Raw genomic sequence first — 22,218 nt, 5'->3', positions numbered from 1 at the left:
CTATCCTCCACCCTCAATCCCAATGACATCCTGCTGTCTTAAAACTGAAAAATAGCACTGCTGTAGTAAAGATAAAACTGCTGTTTGTGAAAAATCAGCTTGCTGGAATTTTCTGAGTGAAAAATCAGCACGCTGTAATTTTCCTCCTTGCTATTCCAAACTGCACTTTAGCACTCAAGCTCCGATACCATGTAGAAATTTCTCATTTTCCACCCCGGTTTTCAGTTTCACTTTATTTCTCCAAAATAGTTAAATGCCCATCCCATATCCATACATTCAACACTAGAAAATAAATTTTAGCTGAAAACACAAATTCTGGAAATTTTACAGAATGCTGGAAAATGCAGAAATATAAAAATCAACACATACAAACAGCCATTTAACTCATTTAAACACAGTGATTTTTGGTCAACGTGACCCTGGAAAAACACCTACAACTCTTGGGAAAAACCAGTTCGAGAGCTTTTTCTTATTTCTGAAAAATGCCTTTTACAGTGAGAAATATTCAGTAGAAAAAATCAACAAGCAAATTTTACAACTTATCTCGTTTTCCGTGCCTCACAGCCAACTGGAAAAACTTGCAAACAGCAAAATCTGAACAACAATAAATGCTGTATGGCCTCCTCGATTTCTGTGCCAATTTTCAGCCTTAAATTCTGCTGTACGACCTGCTTAGAAAAGTGTGCAAGCTGCCAGAAATTCTGCTGTAAGATTTCCTCGATTTCTATGCCTAAAACTACTGTACGGCCTCCTTGAAAATCAGTTGTATAGCCTCCCTGAAAATCGTGCCAGCAAACTCAGATTTTTGCTCCTCGATTTCTGTGCAAATTGCTATATGGCCTCCTTGAAAATCGTGCCCAAAAATCTATCTTTCACTGTATGCTAACTCAGCGGTATGGACTTGCTGGAATGCTGCCTTGGAATGTGTGCCAAGCTGCTGCCTCCTTCTCCTCCCTGTCCAGAAATCTCCCTTGCTCTCTTGCTCTCCTTCTCCCAATCTGCTCATGAAAGAATGAATGACCTTTTCCTCCTTTTCCTCCTTTAATCTAACCCTAAGTGACTTTTGGGTGATCCCTAAATCCAATGGCTGAAATAGATTGAGATCTAGGGCTGAGATTAAATGCTCATTTAAATCTCACTTTCTATTTTTTAATTCATCCCACTTTAATAAAGACCCACTTAGTCATTTATTTCCAAAGTCACTTTTCACTTCTAATTTTACATTGACTTTATTAAAGTCACTTTAAAATTAGACTTTAGTAACTTTATCACTTAAAGTCACTTTTAAATTAAATTTGACTTTATAAAAATTATAAAGTTACTTTAGGAGAAAAATTAAATTCTTTTGGACACTTTTCCCTAGGCCAAAGATCAAAGCCTGAGGGAACCAACTGTCCTCTGGTACCAAATTTCAACAGTTTGTTGATCAGATTCCGCATCTCTATGAGAATATTGTAAAAATGATTCTAGTATGATGAAAAACAGTCGTGTAAAAGGCCTAGGTAGCTTAGGACTTTAATAACAAGTGAGTTCACTCTAGGGAGCTTATTTTCCTTAGCTCATTATTGTGTTTTTCAACACTTGTAATGAATTAAGTTTTTCTCCCAGATATACCCAAAAGCTAGAGTGCAACTTGATGGTAGAGTCTTAGGTGAGTCCTACCATACTAGACTTCTACTCAAAACTAGACTTCTACACCTCAACTTTCTATTTAGACACGCTTTGAGGGTCAAAAAATGTGTATTTAGCCCTCCAAATTCATATTTTCCAAATTTTGGCAGAAATTGACAAATAATTAGCCGGAAAATAAAATGAGAGAAAAATAAAAATTCCCTCCTAGTGGAAAATGAATAAAAAAGGAAGTGGACTTTCCCAAGAATTGAAGTCAAGTTAAAAAGTGATGAAGCCTCCACAAATCGAGCAAGTTAACCACCAAGAAAAATTCGATGGTCCAAAGGCTCAATGACTAGTCCAAAAAACACATTTCAAAAGGAGGATAATTCATTTCCAAAGATTCGATGGGTTTTTTGTCAAGATGTGAATTGAGATAAATTTTAAAGTGGTCCAGAGCACTCTAGCATTCAATTTCCACCTCAACCGAGTACCATTTGTTGCAAAATGACTCTCCTTCCTTGAGATCTCGTAGGGTCATTAAGGGTTAAGATTTTATTTTCTTGGATCTAGCCGTTTCCTCAAAGGACCAAGACATTTTCACTTGACGAGGGATCATCTCCCATATTTTTTCTATAAATTGTAGTCTTGGCTCCTCATTATAAGACATTATAAAAAAATCGAGCTATGTGGCTAAGCGAAGCTCTGCAAGATTTTTGTATTGGAATTTTCTGGTCTAATAAAGAAAGACTTTGGGGGCACATGCTTTGTGGTATTATTCTTTTGCTTCTATGGTAATTTTTTTCCAGATCTATTTGTACTTAATGCTCTAACACAATCTGATCTATAATTTGTTAGCTTCATATGCCATTTTGTGGATTAATTTATACAGGCTATTTTGTGCAATTTTTTGGATTGGAGGATCACTCTAGATCTAGAAGCACTAGTGGGTTTTTGGTTGAGCCCCTAGCCTTATTCTTCATTGTGTAGTCCAATCCCTTGTGGATCCAATATATTTTGAAGTGTGTAGGGATCTACAATTTTCTCACGCAGATCTTGAGCATTGGGTAAGTTTTTGGTTGAACGAACCAACTCTCAAGGGATAGAAGTGGAAGAACCCATATCGATTTCTCTCAAGGGCTTATCGAACGATTTTTTTGAGGGAGTTTCCTTGCCATAGCTTGCAAATATTATCAATTCTAAGATCTACTTCTTTATATATGCACTTTAAATGAATAATCTAGCTTTTTGAGAGCTTATTACTTGCTTGCCCAAGAGCAAAGGTGTCCTCATACTCTTTGGGTTAGCACTTGTATTTTTTATGTATATATTCTAACCATTTTGTACATATATTTCTCTTGTATATAAATCATATATTCCTCTTGTATATATTTGGATCTTCTTTTCTATGCTTACGTAGATCTGAAGGAAGATTAAGGGTTTGGCTTGGAGATTTTTCCTAAAATTTTTGTAGGTGGATGCTTGAAGATCAAGGAGACAAACATTTTGGAAGCTAAAACCTACCCTAGTTCGTGGATCAAGCCACCACCTTCATCTCTCTCTCTTGTGCAGATTTATCTTGTGGAGGCTAGAGGACTAGGGCTTTTAAAAACAAATTGAAGGGGATCTCGATTTGAAGGCTTGGGAATCCATAAATATATAGTTTCTTTTTAGGTCGTCCATACCCTTGTTTGTGGATCTAAGAAGAGGGTTTCTCTCCCTCTTGTGCGCAAATCGTTCCTCTAGAAACCCTTGATGTCAAGGCTTGAGCGAGGATCTTTTGGAGGAAATAAATCGTTTCATTTAAGGAAATATTTACTGTAAATTTTGCCATGATCATTGTAAATATTTCTCATTTGCTATCTTAAGGAAGGGTATTTGCTCTTGAAGCTCTATTTTGTAAACCCTCCTCAAGATCTTGAACCCTCACTTCTCTATAAGAGGGTTTCACTTGTAATAATAATAAAAGAATTTTTTCTTGAGGGAGCTTGGGGTTTTTCCCCTTGGTATCTCATCTCCTCATTAGGTAAGAGAATCCTTTGGATGATTGCTTCTTGTTTTGCATTTAGCTAGTTTCCTTACTTTTGCATTGTTAGCTTAGTTTATTTTTTTGCTCATTGCATAATCTAATTGCTAGATTTAATCTCTAATTTTCATTTTTGCAAGTAATTTTCATCATTTTTGAAATAATTCACTTTTGTTTCGTTGAGTAGCTTCATCAACTACTTGATCTAATTGACATTGTTCATTGAAGTAGTTTTATTAGCCTCTTGATCTAATTTTTTTTTCCTTCATTAAGTAATTCACATTTGCTTCATTGAGCATTTACACATTCTAAATCCATTTGACTATTTTCTTATTTGATCATTTAAGTGGAATGGTATTTCTCTATTGATATTCTTAAGATATTTGAAGCATATCACTTTAATTGTCAATCTCATTTGAAGCAATTGTATTAACTTAGCTTCTAACTCACATTTTTTATTTCTCTAAAATTCACCTCCAAGCATAAGCTTGGTTGATAGACATTTAGGAAACTTCCTCAACTATTATTCAATCTCCCTAGATTTGAGTTTGGATGAAAGGTTAAAACACATGACCTCATAGTTCTCTTGTGTGGCTTAGTCCCTTGTAGGAATGAAGGCATGCAAATTGTCTTGAAGTCCTAGGTAGGTATCATTAATGAAGCCATTGCTTCCTCATGATAGCCTTCTTGCAACCACCTACCAGTCCTTACCAAGTTGATGGAATTGAGGGTTTTCCAAGAGCGCTTGATTTCACACACTTCACTTGTAACTTTGTTTCATTTTTTGCACACAATTGGTTATTGTACAATTTGGATTGTGAGCTTATCATTTATTTGCAAGCATTTCATATTCTTGTATTTGTCTATTTTATTTTCATGCTCATGTTAATTGTTCTTTAAATGTTATATCATACTTGAGCATCTCTCTTTAAGTACAAGCTTTATTCTATTGCAAGATCTATTTTCATCTTGGTGCTCATATCTCAAATTCATATACAATCTATTGTGGTTTTGACTCGCTAACCTTTGTTTTGCAATTTTCTATTTTTTGCAACATGTTATAACTTGAAAATTTCATCTTGTTGCAAGTACCATAATTTCATTTTGAGCATATATTTCTTGCAAGTATATTTGGCGCTAGTCTAATCACAACTTGTATCTTGTTGAATATCATTGATTTATCTATATTGTTGATGTTTATATGCTCATAAACATTTATGCTTGCTAATCAATTTGTTTATTTTTCAAGTTATATTTCAAGTCTGCCTAATTAATTCACTAATTATCTCCTAGACCTTGTTATCCTTAACAAGTTTTCCTTTCGAGTTTGACTTAGCTAGGAGTGAGTCTAAATGAAGAGGGTTGGGATAAGGTGACAACCCCTTCTCTGAGCGTTGCCACAAAGCATACACCTTGTGGGGTTGAGGATTTTTCCCACATTTATGGGTGTGCATTTTCCTGGGTAGGTATCATTAATGAAGCCTTTGCTTCCTCATCCTAGCCTTCTTGCAACCACCTACTAGTCCTTACTAAGTTGAAGGAATTGAGGGTTTTTCCAAGACCGCTTGATTTATCTATATTGTTGATGTTTATATGCTCATAAACATTTATGCTTGCATTCAATCTGTTTATTTTTCAAGTTATATATCAAGTCCGCCTAATTAATTCACTAATCATCTCCTAGACCTTGTTATCCTTAACAAGTTTTCCTTTCGAGTTTGACTTAGCTAGGAGTGAGTCTAAATGAAGAGGGTTGGGATAAGGTGACAACCCCTTCTCTGAGCGTTGCCACAAAGCATACACCTTGTGGGGTTGAGGATTTTTCCCACATTTCTGGGTGTGCATTTTCATGGACAACAGGGGTGGAAAAAGCAGGCCTAGTAGGGCAACTCATGTCTCCACAATTGCTCCCTCCATTACATCTATACACTCATGATGTTGACTCCCATTTGCTAGTTCCCTTGATCATGGTATTTTGCTTTGAAGCCTTTTCCCCTACATTGCCACCCAATTACACTGTACCTATTGATTGAGGGGTTGACCTTGGAAACACCACCTCCTCTTAGGCATTGGAAGCACCTATTAGGGTTGACCATTAGCCACCTCTATCAAGGTAGGGACCACCTTTGTGGGACTTGGTCTAGTTAGATATTGGAAGCTGATCTGAGTTTGAGGTATTAATATGCCCTCAACATACAAGTTTGGTCCACTTAGATGCTCATATGATCTAATTCTCTAATGGATGGTTGCTTTCACTGGAGTTCATGTTGGTCTTATTAGGTGGTCCACAACAACATAAGCCTCGAGGGCACCCACTCCATAGGTACCCATGCCTTTTAGAGAGATTGATGACTTAGTAGATGCAACATTGCCCACTTATGTTAAAGCATTGGGCCTTATGATGACTTGAGCAAATGACATGGTGACACCCCTGCTGGATTTGGTAGCATGGAGTTGCTATGTGTTAAATTTTAGGTATGTTCTATGCTAGAGCAATTTATTTCAATTTTCACATTTAGCTCAATATCTTTTGTAGATTAGCAATCACATCAACATTAAAGTAAATTGCAGATAGAAACATAAACATAAATCACAGAAGACAGCCAAGACAAGAGGACACAAGATGTGGCGCTAGCCAGGGACAAACTCCAATGTGGGGAAACCCTTGGTCAATTCTTTTTATATGTTCTTCAATAGTTCAACAAAGAGAAAGATAGTACATATACATCAGAAGTCAACATTTTGACTTATCAAAATAAGAGCAGAGATCTTCTCTAAGAAGATGTCACATGAGATAGCTGATTTGAACTTAGGTGAAGGCAGACTGCTCCAACAAAACCTTTAAGGTGACTCCATCACCATATTGCACCTCACTGTGCTGCACCTCATCATCATGCTGCACTCGTCACCGCGCTGCACCCATTCACTTAGCTTCTTTTGTCACTGAGATGCAACCAGTCATGGTTGTACCCATCATGATGCACTATGCTGCACCACTCACAGTTGTACCCGTACATGCTGCTGTACACACTGCCTCCACTATGTTGCAATCGTTAAAGTTGTACCTATACATGCTGCTGTACATACTGTCGTCATGCTGCTGCACTAACTGTCACCTACAGCCAACCAAAACAACTTTTTCCATTACCTTAAAACTGCCCACACAGACCTGCGTCCTCCTTTCTTCAAACTTGGCCTAGCTGTAGCATTTAACAACTCTCCACGCAGTCACTAAGAAACCCTTGCTATGATGCTATGGCCTATGGCCTAGCACAGAGCAATTATGAAGTAAATGTCCTCAAAACAGTTACATAAACATCATTAGCGCATCAAAACTAAGGAGCAGACTTCAACACTTTCCTTTATTGTATAACTATGGCTTATCAAACAGTCCTTAAGGCATGTCTATATATGCTTCCTTTATCACACAGTCACCTACAACAAACATGCATCTTAATGTTGTGATAAGACATTTCCTTGTTGCGTTATAGGGCTACCTTTGTTGCTTCATTGACAGTGGATGAATGCTCCCTTAGGACTGTGGATAAGCGCTGCTTCAGGCAGCGTATTAGGGCCTTCATTAACAACATATTAAGGCTCCTTCTGGACTGCGTATAAGTATCTCTTGGATAGCATATTAGGACCTTTCCTAACCGCGGATTAGGGCCTATATTAGTTGTGTATAGAACCTCCTCTTAGCTGCGTATTAGGGCCCAGTTGCAGCGGAATAGGATCACTGTTTAGTTGTGAATAAGGGCTCAACAGACTGCGGATTAGGCACCTTAGGACAGCGTATAAGGGCGTCTTAACAGTGAATTAGGGTCACCCTTAACTGCGGATAGAGCTCCCTCCTTGATTGCGTAGAGCCTTCTCTTTTGACTGTGCCTTGATCTTGTATAGAACAGTAGTTAGGGCATCTCCCTTCAGGTCAACGTTTAGACTTCTTCTCTCCTCCATGACAGCGTTAAGGTCTCTCTCAGAATGCGGATTAGGGCATGACATATTCCCTTTGACTGCGACCAGACTGTTGCTAGGGCATCCTCCTTACTGTGGCTAGGGCATCATAAGACTTAGGCCAGCGTATACTCTTAGGATCTCTCCTCCCACCAAAACCCAAAGATAAGTGGAGAGGAAGAGATCACAAGAAGAGTGTGTGCAAATGACTTGCAAGCCACCTCTTTTTATACTAAAACGTTGAGCACAAGTGGGGTTTATTTGGTTGCTGGCCGACCTTGACGAATTATCTTATAACACAAATAAATTCATAACTCTATGAATACTTATCGGAATCGGATGATCTTTAGATCAATCCTACACCTCTCGATGAGAGGGATCCAAGAAAAATATCAGTTGCCATTAATAAGATGACGCACATGGAGTTTGGCCCTAGTTGCCAATTTTAACACTATGAGGTTGGTGACATCCCTCGATGACCTCTTAGAGAGCTCTCCTCTTGATCTCATCCCCTCATTGAGTGATTGCTAGGGTTTCAAAACTGGAAAATTAGGGTTTTCCCCTTGCTCCCTTCTAGGGTTTCATATCTCCATAGTAAATTTCCCTTAGGCTCCACCACCCAAGAATTAGGCATTAGCTTCCACATATATGATCAAAATCATTACAACTTTATTTTTCTCCCCTTCTCTCAATTTTGACCCTTAAAGGCACGCCGCTAGGGCTATGGCATAGGGCTGAAGTTCTGAACTCAACTAGGGCTAATTTGTTGGCTTGATGTGAGGCTTTGCTTGTGGATTGAACCTTATAACATCAAAATATAGCCTTTTCCATGTTTGGAATATCCTCTGTAAGGCTGACATCACTAACTCTAAGCAATTTTATCCCACAAAACCCTAGTCTAGTTTTAAGGATTCTACTCAGGGCTTGTTGAAGGCTCGAGGTTCCTTTTGTTGACCATACATATTTTTCAAAAGCCTTTTTCTTGGTCTTATACCTTTTTGAGAGCCACTTTTGTAGCTTATTCCTCAAACCCTAGGCTATAAGTACCCTTGATATGTTTTTTGGAGAGCATGTTGTTCCTTGTTTCAGTGGATTGAGCCGAGTTCTTAGTCTAAGCGCCTTCCTTGAGCTTATGCCAACCGTCACCTTTGAGCCATTGCCTCAAAATGTCTTTTAGGTGATCAATATTGGGAAGCCTCCCTTGCAGTGAAACTCCACTAAGGAGCAGGGGGTGGAATGTTGTGGTGACAATGGGCCTCCAGCTCGTGGTTGTCCCTTGGTCTAGTTCATGCCTTGTGAGGCCTCTCATAAGACTTGCTAGATTTTGAGGCAACAATTCGAAATGGTCTTGCTATTGGGCTTTTGATACGAGAAGGCCATTCATCCTTATATAGAGAACACTTTGGAGTCATCAAAATATTACATGCCCAAAGAACATCTATGCATAAAATCATTGAAGATTATTTTTGTAGGTGTTCATTCTACAACAAACCCAAACATTCCAAGTTCCAATAGGAAAATTGGGGTTATATTAGCCCTTGAGTATTCCTTTCAGACCTTGAGAATCTATCTTGATGGAATTTATCAATGGTTGCTTATGACTCAATGTCTGCGTCTTCGTCTTATTTTCTAGATGGCTGTTTTTGTTCCTTGCAACAGAATCTGAATTATTGATGCTCCAGAAACTGCAAATTTGTTTTTCCAACAAATTTTGGACATGTTGAAAAGTGTAACTAGGTTCTGTCTTCATAATGACATGTAATTATGATTTTATGTAATGAGATGTAAATAAGAAAAATAAAATTATTGTATTGCTTGCTTCATGGGTTTCATGAGCAAGAGATTTTATTTTTGAGTCAAGACTCCCATTGAGAGTCTTTAAGAATTATTTGTCATCTAGTCATAAAATGATAGAGTCATTGTCATGTAATGAAGTCATGTTACACATTGTAAAAGGTCAAACTTGTCTATGTAAAGTATCCTCCAAGACGTTGTCACTTATCCTCTTCAAGTTGGCTTACAACGATGAAAGTACTTGCTAGAGGAAGTCAGCCTTTCTACTTGTGATCATGTCGGCCTAAGGGACATGAGATGAGGTGTATAAATAGCCACACTCGACCTGACGTAGAGACAAGGGAACTCGACAAGCAATTCGGTGAATAGAAGTACGAAAAAGAGGCCTAAAAAGCATTAGTCCGAAGAAGGGATAGGAAGGATTCTTCTGGGTATAGCGAAGGAGGATTCTTCTAGGTATAGTCAAGGAGAGATTCTTTTGGGTATAGCGAAGGAAGGTTTCTTCTGAGGTCAACGAAGGAAGGATTCTTCTGGGGTACTCGTTTTGGGTGCAAAAGAAGAAGGACCAAAGGCATCAAGAGAAGATCGAAGGAAAATGTATTGCTGCATTAAAGTAACGTTTGATTGGGTATAGAATTTCGCAAAAGGAGGCCGAAGAGAAGCAGTATAGAGACTAGGGTTTATGTTCTAGGGTAACCCTAAGAGACCGAGATTCTCTGGGTGACCAAGAGAGAGTCCGAGATTCTCTAGAAGAGACCAGTAAAAGCCTAGAGACCGAGTTTCTCTAGAGGAAGCCGAGAAGAAGCAGTGTGAAGGATAGAGGTCGAGTTTCTCTAGAAGTCGAGGAGAGCAGTTCGAGATCTAGAAGGAAGTCAGGGCAGAGAAGAGGCAGAACATCAAGGTTAGTGACAAGTTTCTTGGGAGGATGCTAGAGTCAAGGGTCTTTGTCATGGTCTTGGTATTCGTCAATTGACGATCTATAAGAAGAATTTTGATCGGGTTTTCCGTTCAAGAGGTGAGAGGTTTTGGCCCTGGCTGACAAGCCTACATACTGTGTCACTTGTCTTCTATTGTGCATATTGGTAATTGTCTTGATGAAAAGAACACAATAATGATATAATGAAGAGAAGATAAAGTCTCTGAATTTTCAAACTTTTTCTATTGTGCAATGAGTATGCTTGATGGCCTCTTTTGACTAGTTCTTACACAACCGTTTAACTTCAAGAAATGGCCCCCAGCATTGGTTAGAAAATAAGATCATGTCAACAGGGGCTTGGTTTGAAACTTTGATGGTAAGGCTGGGGTGTTTCATATGCCTCATTAAAGTTCAGATATCCTAAGTGACATGTTTCACATTTCATGGACCATCTTGCCCATGCCAGCAGGTCATCTTGCCATTACAAGAAGTTGGGGCCAACTGCAAGTCCTGGACTAGTTTAGCAGAACAAATACCCTCTATGGCTTCTTAGTTGATGGAATCTTCCTCATGTAAGCTAGCTACACTGCATCCTAATGTTCCCTGATAGGGTAAGGGCATGCTTGCCACACAGCAATAATTTGAAACATCTTGTAAAGTTAACATAAAAGGTTTCCTCCAAAATTCTGTAGGCTCAACCTTAATGCATAGATACCATTGGACTGACGCAGGGCTTGCCATATGATTATCAGAATGGATAATGCAGGGACATGAAATCCTTGCTTACCATTGAACACAAGCTGTAATCCCACATGTTGTTTTGTTTTGAACATGTTTGGTCATACTACATTATAGTACTTAATTCCAAAAGTAGGGAATGAGTTAGTGTATAACAAATTTCATTGTTTGCTTCAATATAATCGAGAGAATATTTTCTGTGTTGTTTTGATTATACAGATAGACCACTGAAAATGATATACTGTATATGTTACCATGAATTCTTCTTGTTGGTGAAATATTTGTGGATTTGCTGAACCTGCATAGATTTTGTTGGCGAGGGTATTTGGGGAGAGTTATTGGGGTTTAACCTTCAAATTAAATGTAAGGTGATGCTGAATTTTAAAATTCTCTTGAAATGTTGGTTTTGTTGTCAGATACAAGAAAATGAACATCTGAGGGCAGAACTTCAGTTGACAAATTTGGAACTTCAAAATTATGTAAGTTTGCTATATACAGAAATCCATATGGGCATTGAACAATCATTATCTTGTCTCTCAATTGTGGGTGGTAGTCATAGCAGGTGCAAGTTTTTATTTATTTATTTATCAAATTATGCATAATGTTGATTACTTAAGTAATTGGGGATAAAGACTTTCTTTTCCAGCTCAATAATCGTTTCATTCCATTCTAGCTATGTTTCAGGGATTCTCACCTTCAATAATGCAGTCGAGTTCCACCTCTAATATATAAGCTACTTTGTCATATTTTTTTTTTATAAATTGTCTCCTAATCTACTTGGAGAGCCATCTGGGGTTGTTCACATTTCGCGTTAATTTAGATGTATCACCTTTGAAACTAAAATTCTTTATTGAAGCTTCAAATACAATTAGTCACATTCTTAGTCTGATTTATTCAAGTATTATTAACTAATTAGAGTGAGGCTAGGAAAAGACTAACCTACTCTACCTAGGGAAAGACCACTCAATTCATCTAATGTACCTAGCGTGGCCTAGCAACTTAGGGGTTTGTCTTGTAGACACAATGGATGAAAAAGATTAAGGATTTTGACCTTACTACACTGTGTAAAGGGATGGCGAAGGAATCTATAAGCATTAAGCGGAGAGCAAAGGGTTAGAATAAGGAAGAGAGTCATAACTTAGCTATGCTAAAATCAAGAAAAGGAAGATGCTAGGGATGAAGAAGGGCAGTCTAAAAGTTGACTATTTAAGAACTGTTTATTGTGAACTATGGAGAATTTGTGTACAAAGTAATCAGCAAAGGGGAGAATCAGATAAATCTGACATAATCAAACTAAGCTAGCATAGCAAGATAAACAAAACAAAAAAGGAAAATAAATATGATGTTCTGTCACTTTTATTTTCCTTTGGTGCCTAATTAGTCAATATTAAACTAGACAAGCTGATAAAATTGGGAGAATTGGAAGATAAACATTTTTCCTTGGATCCAAATGCCAAACAAAAAGAATAGAATAGTAAACATCCATAAGCCCAATTGGCATATGTAACCAAACAATTTACATCTCATTGCAGTATTTGTTTGCAAAAGTAAGAAAGATGGAATGTGAAAAGGGAGAGGAAAAAATGATATCTCATAGGTAGGTGTTGATAAAGTTTGTCGCATTACTTATTTGGGTTTGCCCCTTGTTACAACAATATCTAGCTGTTGAAGTTTGGGTAGCTCAGAAGGTATTTCGGAGTGGAGAAAACTGACAAAATGGAGGTTTGTGGGAAAAAGTACCCATGTCTAGGGGTTTTGACCCAAAGGAGTGGGTTTAGAGCCAAGAAAATAAATTTAAAATTTTAATCTAATTTTTGAGTATGTAGGCTCAGGTTGGCGAGCAAGGCCAAGGGACATGACTGTTGGGGTTTCACACCCCATGATCAAGTATAAAATAGAGGCCAGTGGAGAGACCAAAACATTCAAGTGCAAGGTCATCCCGTGAGCAAGAGATCTGCCCTAGGGAGAGCCACAACTAGCAAGTGGAGGCTGAGTTGGAAGATCTGTTCTAGAGAAGCTGAGTCAAGGATCTGTCCAAGTGAGCTGAGGGTCTGTCCTAAAGAAGCTGCAACTGGCTAGGGTCTGTTCTGTGTGATCTGAGACAATAAGAGAAGGTTGCAAAAAGCTGCAGAACTGGTCACAGGAGGGTCGAAGTATTGACCGCATGCCTGCCGCAGATCAGGAGGGTTAGACCACGGGGTAACTAGATAGAACAGAGGAGGCCGAGATTAGGAGGCTGGAGACAACATAGAGGAGGATGCAAGCCTAGAATGGGACAGCCAGGCCTAGAAGAGGCCACTTAGAGCTGAGAAAGTGGTAGATCTAGTGGGCCGAGGATCAGTTGGAGCTAGAACAGACCTATCTGAGAACAGATTTGAGTAAACACTACCTTAAATAGTGGACTGAGAGTGTTGTGGAGGGCTGCAAGAGTGGTTATGTGAGCTAGGAGCCTCGGCTAGGGCAAGGCGCAGATAGAACAAGTGCCCAAATTTGCTAGAGAGAAATCCGTTATGCAAATCAAAGGGCCTAACAGCAAGAAGTTTGATGCTGTCAATACAGTGGACAAAAGGAAGTGTCCTTCTGTGAGCAGCAGTTTGATAGTGATCTAAGGGGAGCTGATCGCTGTGTGAAGATTGGAGGCAATGGATAGCCAAGAACAGTGGACAAGAGGACTGAAAGGTCTGATTACTAAAGAGGTTCAACCAACAAGTAAGTCAAGTTATTTGTCTCTGTATTTATGGGCAGATGAGGGTTTGAAGGATTAGACCTCAAGCTCCAGTTGTTGTATATTGTGGATACTAGCATTGTATCATGGTTATCTAAAGGGCCATGATCCATGGTACGAGAGCCCTATGATTGTTTTATTGATGGACTATTAAGAACAAGTTTTGGGCCTATATATCTTGTGTACTGTCATTGATTTCACTGTTGATATATTCCGCTGTGCAAAGTGCTTTTAGTTGAGTATCTTTAGTGTGTTTATGTTCTAGTCTAGACATAGACCAGCCCTGGGGTGCAAGGAAATTTCAACATCGTATCGTAGTTACTTTGAAGGGCAGTTGGATCAGAGTGTGCAGAGGAGTCAGCTCGAGCTGTGAAATTGTTGCATGAAGTGTTGTATTGCCTAGACATGGAGTAGGAGGTTCAGCAGAGAAGGTGCTTTGGCATGGACGAGATCGCTTCGTGTGGATGGTAGGTTGATCGTGAGTTAGTAACTTCATTGGGTTGTGGAGTTGCACATCCGACAGTGGAGCAATCTGCACATGAGGTATTTGACCCAGGAGGATGAGGACTCATGTGCATGGTCTAGAGTGGATTAGATCCAGTGTTCGACCACAGCTCGGGACTGATCTTGATAGGACACAAGTTCAGTAGCAACACTTTCCAGGAAGGAAAACAGAGTGAGCCAGTGGAGGTTGTGTAGGCTTAGAGGGAGTTTAGCTTCAAAGGGAGACTACAAAAGAAAGTCAGCCACCTAGTGGAAGTCTGAACCTACAAGCTCAAGTGATAGAGTGGAGTTTTCAACCCACGCAAGGACAATCACGAACCTTGCGGGGACACTCATGGTGGTGCAATGAAAGTTGTAGCCCATGCAAGGACAATTATGGAGCATGCAAGGAAAAGTCATGTTGCATGCAAGGACAGTCATGCACTATGCAAGACAAATATTGGCCGAGTACAAAAGAAGACGTGGTAGATGTGAGGACAGTGATGGCCATGCGAGGGAAAGTTATGACTCATGCAAGGACAATCATGGGTATGCAAGGAAAGTCATGGTGCTGGAGATTTCAAGAAGTGATGGAAATACCTTCCCCACTAAGAGGGAGTGTTGAAATTTTGGTAGCTCATAAGGTATTTCCAAGTGGAGAAAAACCACAAAATGGAGGTTTGTGTGCAAAAGTGCCCAAATATGGGGGTTTTGAGTCTTGACCCATACGAGTGGGTTTAGAACCAAGAAAATAAATAGGAGGCTGAGATCAGTCAGAGGAGGCTGGAGACAGAACAGAGGAGGCTGCAAGCCTAGAACGGGACAGCCAGGCCTAGAAGAGGCTACCTGCAGCTGAGAAAGTGGCAGATCTAGTGGTCAGAGAGTTTGTTGGAGCTAGAACAGACCTAGCCGAGGACATATCTGAGTAACCACTAGCCTAAATAGTTGATTGAGATTGTTGTAGAGGGCTGCAAGTGGTTCTGTGAGCTAGGAGCCCTGGCTAGGGCGGGGCACAGATAGAACAAGTGCCCAGATCAGCTGGACAGAAGTCTGTTATGCAAATCAAGGACCTAACATCAAGAAATTTGATGCTGCCATAATACAGTGGACAAAAGGAAGTGTTGTCCTGTGAGCAGCAGTTTGACAGTGATCTAAAGGGAGCTGACTACTGTGTGAAGATTGGAGGCAAAGGACAGCCAGGAGCAGTGGACAAGAGGACTGAAAGGGCTGATTGCTAATAGGGTCAACCAACATGTAAGTCAAGTTATTTGTCTCGGAATTTATGGGCAGATGAGGGTCTGAAGGATTAGACCTCAAGCTCTAGTTGTTGTATACTGTGTATATTAGCATTGTATCGGGTTATCTTGTGTACTGCCATTGATTTCACCACTGATATATTCTGCTGTGCAAATTGCTTTTAGTTGAGTATCTTCAGTGTGTTTATGTTCTAGTTTAGACATAGACCAGACCTAGGGTGCAAGGGAATTTCAACACTAGCACCCCTATTGTTTAAAAGTCCCAAGCACAAGGTGTTAGTTAAGAGGGTTACCCACTGTCAACACAGTAGCGCTTCCACTCTCTTTAGGTTGGTTCCTCTCCTACTCTAGGGGGGTGTCCCTATAAAATAGTTCAAGTCCAATTAGTTCAAGTGGGGGTGTGTGGAAAAATGCGAATGTGGTTAAGGTGTATGTGAGGGTTCCAAACCAAGTTTCAATTCTCGTTTAAGATAGTGTGCAATAGATTCTTAGTCTTTCTTTAGATTTGAAGGTTTAATGATTATTGCAATGCAGCTATGTTTCAGATTTGCAAACAAACAAAGGAGTTGAGCAAGTAAAGTTAAATACATCGAAGTAAAATGTGCAAATACGATTCTGGAAATAAGTTTGTGTTAAGATAAGGATGTAAAATGCAGAATATTTTCAAAAAAACTTTCAAATGCAAATTCCAGAAAGCATTCCTTATGAATTGAGTCTAAATTATGCTCTTAAGATGCAAACTTCAGGCCTCAAACAATTCTGGGAATTGAAGTTATGCAATAAATCAATTGCTTGAAATAACAATTAGTTTAACAAAGAAAATAACATGCAATTTTTCAAAATGGAAGAATTGAAAATTTGCCTAATTACGATGCAAAAATAGGTTTCCTAGGTGAATGTAATGCTGAAAATAATTTTTTGTATTGAAAATTGATTGAAATCTATAAAATAACAATCAGAAATATATATATCTATATATATATATATATATATATATATATATATATATTTTTTTTTTTGTTTTGTTTTGTTTTTGTTTTTGTTTTTTTTGTAAATTTCTAGCAAGTAAAGAAGTCTCTGTATCTTAGTTTATGATAAAATTTTTGTAGATAATTATAGCCTAGACAGGAACTTCTGCACATGCTTAGTGTGAACATCCAAGAAGTAGTTTGAGATATTTTCAAAAAGTATTTCTATTTTTGGCAAACTAATTTTATTTTTGTAATTCACTTTACTAAAACAATGAGTCTTGTAATTAGGAGTAGAGTTTAAAATTGTGAATTATATTTAGCAGTAATCTCAAAAATAAGTTCACTAAAAGCATAATCATAGGGCAAGATAGAGGCTGTCATCACATATTGATATGAGCAGTTGAGCAGGTTGAGTGACAGATAGAGGGAGAGAGTGCTGGCTGCCAAATAAGAGGTGTTTTCTGGCAATGTGTGGTCTCATACAATGAATGACACAACGTCATATGGTAATGCAAGCAGTGTTGTATGGATCCATAAAACAATAATGTATAGTTGTATTGTTTGTATAACAGAGAAATGTTGTTTCCATTCTTTCAGCAGTTGTACCTCTCAAGCAGCCTCCAAAACCTCAAGTTTGGGATTTTGGTAACTGTGTGGTGCTATTTTTTTGGGGCAATGTGTGGAGGTTTCCTTGTGAGTTTTTCGAAGCAATGAAAAGTTGATTTGAAGGAGTAATTACCTGTGTGTGAAGCTATTTTTTTGCTTTGACTGTGTAATTTATAGCTATTCTATTGTTTAATTGATGCTATGGTCCGAAATATAATTTTAGGTTTTATTAATTTCAACAACCATTTTGTTTGATTGAGATCATAAGGTAATTAGTCATCTGGTATCAGAGCTTGATTTCTGATTGAGATACTCAGGGATTTGCATCTTTAAATATATTGTAGGGAAGGAGCAACAGTAAGGGGATTTCGAAGTTTTATTTTCTGATTGGAGAATTTGTGCAATAAATTTCAGATATTGCAGCAGTGGGCGTCTAGTTTGAGGGTAGAATGGATGGTGCCTCCAATTTTTTAGTATGGCACGTTAGAGTTATAATCTTACTAGAAGAGAATGATCTCTGGGATGTTGTGAAGGACGTTGTGACTCCACCTACAGATCCATAGGACATGACAGCTTACAACAAAAAGGAAGTGAAAGCCAAGCGGATGATTTTGGATGCCATAAAGGACCATTTGATCCCTCATGTATCCAAGAAGAATATGACAAAGGAGATGTTTGATGCCTTGGTTAGCCTTTTTCAGAGTTAGGACATGAACAGGAGGATGATATGGCAGAACAAACTCAGATCGATAGAAACGATTAGATCAGATATTGACTAGGTACCTTATGAAGATTACATGGATTCATGATCAGCTTGCAACAGGTGGGGAGAAGGTTGCAGGTGCAGAGCTTGTGAACATGACACTGAATGGTTTGACATTGGACAGCTTCATGGGAACCATTTGTTAAAGGTATTTGTGCTGGGAAATACCTTCCTGACTTTGAGAGGCTTTGGGATGGCTATATTTAGAAAGAGACTCAAATGGAGTTAAAGGCCAACAAAAAGGGTGGTGATGAGAACCTAGCTCTGTTTGGTGAGTCAAATAAGGGCAGAGGTAAAGGACCTAGTAAGGGTAAGGGAAATAGTGAGAAGTCAAATTTACAGCCAAGAAAGAAAGACTTGAGTAAAATCAAGCTTTTCATTTGTCATAAGCATGGTCATTATGCATCACAGTGCTCAAAGAAGAAGGTTAATGGGAAGCAGCAAGAGAAGTAGGTAGTAGTCTTTGCAGAAGCTCAGATGAACAAGTTTGTTGCCATGTTCGAGAGGGATTTCTCAGTGATATCTTGTCTTTCTGCTATGGTTGTTTTGATAATGGGGCATCCCGACATATGAAATCAACCTGACAATTGTTTTCTAGTGTGAAGAGGCAATACCCAGGAGTACGGGTTGAGATTGTTGATGATGCCAAGTACCTAGTAGCTGGCATCATCAACAATTCCCTTCCAGCTCTAGTCATGTAATTCTTTAGATTTTGTTGATGTCTTGTTTGTTCAAGGCCTCGAGAAGGGTTTTTTTTTTTTTCAGTTTCAATCATGGAGAATAAGGGCTTTGCAATGGAGTTAAAGAACCAACAAGTTCTCATTAGGTTGAAAGGTTCCAGCCTAGATATAACTCAGGTCATAGAGGTTAGAGAAGGTAACTTGTACAGGTTGCATGGTGGATCTGTTCAACATTTTGTGCATAACAGTGACATAATAGGGGACTCTATACCTAGTCCATTTAGATGTTTTTGGACCAATTCTAGTGGTGCCAATAACAAAAGTCATGTATTATGTTTCCTTTATTGATGCTTTCTCTTGCAAGGCTTGAATGTACTTATGAAAGACTGTGGACAAGGTTTTTAGCAGGTTTCAAGAGTTCAAAGCTTGAGTTGAAAACAAGATAGGGAAGAAGATCAAAGTCTTGAGATTAGACAATGCGAGAGAGTATACCTCCAAGCAATTTAAGAGTTTTTGCAAGGAGGTAGGAATCAAGAGGGAGTTGAACGTTTCGTACAACCCACAACATAATGGAGTTGTAGAGCAGAATAATTGATCCATCATAGGGGCTTGAAGTTTGTGATGTTTTTTTAAGACAACTATAGTTGTGCATGTGTCATGCTATTTAACGACGTGGGCCTCATAATGTCATTGTCACTGTGGGAGATCAATACTATAGGATACTAGATGTATCCTGAAGTTGTGTAGTTTGTCTAATGACTACTAAGCAGTGTAGGAAGATAGTCTTCCAGACTAGGAGATTTGTGCTCTTCATGGTTCGGTTGGAATGCGTGAGGAAACTCAATGATCTCCAAGACCTTTGCAAGGGGTTCCTCTATGTAGCAATGAAAGGTAGATTGATTGTTGGAAGAATACAAAGACAACTTCGCCTCACCTACAAGTGTATCTCTGCGTTGTTGGGTAATGTATGGGATTGGTTTACTTTGGGTGCCCCTCCACTCGATGGCTTTGCATATAGATACTCTCTTTTGGAGAATGAGGACAAAAGGATCACTTTCTACCAATCTTTGCATTGTGTAGGAGCCCTATTGTGCTAGTCCAAAAGAAGGATGGGGCATGATGATTTTCTATTACTTGTAGAGCCTTGAACAAAATGATAGTCAAGAATCTATATTCCATCCCCTAGATTGATGATTTGGTCACTCAACGACACTAAGTTGATTAGCAAGATTCCTGTAATTTGAAGCAAAGAAAGTTCCTTCTCCAGATTAATTACTCTAGAAGACTTGGAATATAAAGAATCAAGATACCCACGAGGATACAAATATTATATATTAAATGTGTGAATAAGAATGATAATACAATGAGAGTGAGAGGCTTGCTTATATACCAAGCAGGTGTTTCTTCATGGAGAGTCATGTCTCATTTAGACATGACTCTTCAACCTAATTATTAATTAACTAATCATTATTTATGATTATTATCATTTACATTATTTGACATTATTTCCTATATATTTATTCATAACATTGCCTTCCTCCTCAAAAAGCTTTGTCCTCAAAGCTTGTCGATGAAAAACGCTGAATCTCTTCTTCGGGTTCGAACGTCTTCTCGTCTCGGAACAATCATATTCATTGATACAAGTTGATATCATTTTCTAAGTGACAAACAAAATTGTTGCACTGAGAAGGGATCAGACCATCCTAGATTAATCTTCTGTGGAATATTCTGATCACTGGAATTTTGTAACGATTTGTCATCATAGGACTGGATTGAGGTTACATCACTCTTCTTTGGAACATCAGTTTGTTGTTTCTGTTCTGAATGGTCCCGATACGTAGCATGGTTGAGTTGTCTACTCTCATGATTCGGATGCCGATAGGGAACTTTTTTGGTTTGATTTTCCCTTATTAAGTGTGTGATTTTTTTTTTTATTTACTTTAGGTGACGATGTTGTTGAGTTGGTTACAAAATCTTCACTTGGGGTGTTTATCATCTGAACTGCAACATCTAAGTGCATCTTTGCTTCAACTAGTTTGCATTCTTCTTGAGTTATGATATTCACTGGATCAGTATTCGTTCCTTTACCTTCAACTTGGATTGACGACTTCGACATTTCTTTCGTGATAAGTTCTTCTAACTTATTTTCCAATGATTTGCTATCATCCTTACTTGAAAACCATCATGCTGGCAGGAAGATCGAAATAAGTTTTTTAATTTGAGTGAGTAGACTTCGATTATGGTTTCTGAGACATAAAAGTTCCTCATTTTCCGAGTCAACTTTATTTTGGTATTCAAGCTTCTCAGTTTTTAAACACTTGATTTATTCTAATAACCTTTGGTTAAGGTTCTTTAAACATAGACTTTCCTCTTCTTTTCCTGATAGATTTTTGTTGAGCTTCTTTTCAGAAATTTCCTTTTCTTGTTCTAATTGGTGTTTCTTAGCTTCACATTTTCTTACTTGGTTAAGTAACTTTTGATTATGCTCTTTCAAACATGAATTTTCCTTATTTTTTTTGGATATGACTTCTTCAAGCTCTTTTTGCTTCTTTGATATTGTTTCTGGATTCTCTTGAAACATTAGTTTCGAAATATCCTTAAGATCTTTTGCTGAAGGCATTATCAGTTTTGATTTTGTTGTCATGTCTTGGAACATAACCATCTTCTTCTTGTAAGGGAACATCAAGAATTTGTTTTCTGTGTTTAGAATGAACGTACTTAATTCCTTGAACCAAGGTCCATTGAGAATTATGTCAACCTCTTTGTCAAGCATAGTTATGACACATAATTGAGATATGTACTCATAATGATCAATTCACTTGTAAATCATTAATTTCATATTCTTTTCCGCCAAAAAACGCCTATATTTGGCTTTAGAATTAATAGTTGATTTGCCAAATTAATATTAATGTAATTATCTTCAATGTTTGGATTAATGGCGATGTTAATCTCTTTCCTTTGGATACACCCTTTCAATGTAAATAATTTAAAATTTAGAATTGAAATACCTTTATAGGAGAATCTTCCTTCTTTTATTTTCGAATTTCCATTTCTTTTTTTTGAAGGAAATGAGCTATTTTTGTATTCGTTGATGAGATTTAAGGTTTAATAATAACCCTTTATTATTTATAATTACAACAAATGGAACCTTGTTATTTCTAATTACCTCAAATGGAACCTTAGGGTGTATTATCTTTATTAAATTTCACGTAAACTCTTAACTGATATTTCCTCCTTATGTAACCTTTATATCATAATACCCGCTTTGTACTTATATATATTTTCAATAATTTTATGACTTGAACTTTTCTTTAAATACCCCTTTATAATATAATACTTCTCTTTATATATCTTTTATTTATAATATTTTTTCTTGTTTTTGAGAAGTTACAACACTAGTGAAACATGGCTATTCACCTTTTTGGGGTATAATATAAATATATGTCCACTTATGTACTTTTGACTCGGTTACTGTTCTCCATGTAAAAAGTAAAACTTACCTTTCACATAAAGAGATTTTGTATTCCTTTTGTTTTTCTTTTACTTTTAAAATACCATGGGCAATTACCATGGGTTTCTAAAACCTTGGTTAATGTTCTCCAAGTAAAAAGTAAAACTTACCATTCACATAAAGAGATTTTGTATTCCTTTTGTTTTTCTTTAACTTTTAAAATACCATGGTCAATTACCATGGG

The 22,218-nt window shown here is 37.9% G+C and overlaps 1 protein-coding gene across 4 annotated transcripts in view; it reads left to right on the top strand.

Annotated features, from left to right (window-relative positions):
• Positions 1-22,218, top strand: part of LOC149182083 (uncharacterized) — a 355,894-nt gene that overhangs the window by 33,477 nt on the left and 300,199 nt on the right. For all 4 annotated transcript variants that reach the window (XM_089416738.1, XM_089416740.1, XM_089416741.1 and 1 more), the window contains one exon: positions 11,456-11,518. In XM_089416738.1, coding sequence (XP_089272864.1) covers positions 11,456-11,518 — 63 coding nt within the window. The remainder of the gene's footprint in view (positions 1-11,455; positions 11,519-22,218) is intronic.

Source organism: Pinus tabuliformis, chromosome 3_2 (genome assembly GCF_031772625.1).
Source record: "Pinus tabuliformis cultivar Carrire ecotype Pingquan chromosome 3_2, CPIR1, whole genome shotgun sequence".
NCBI classification, from domain to species: Eukaryota; Viridiplantae; Streptophyta; class Pinopsida; order Pinales; family Pinaceae; genus Pinus; species Pinus tabuliformis.
Note: the sequence above shows the minus strand (reverse complement) of the source record. Positions and strands in the feature narration are given on the sequence as shown.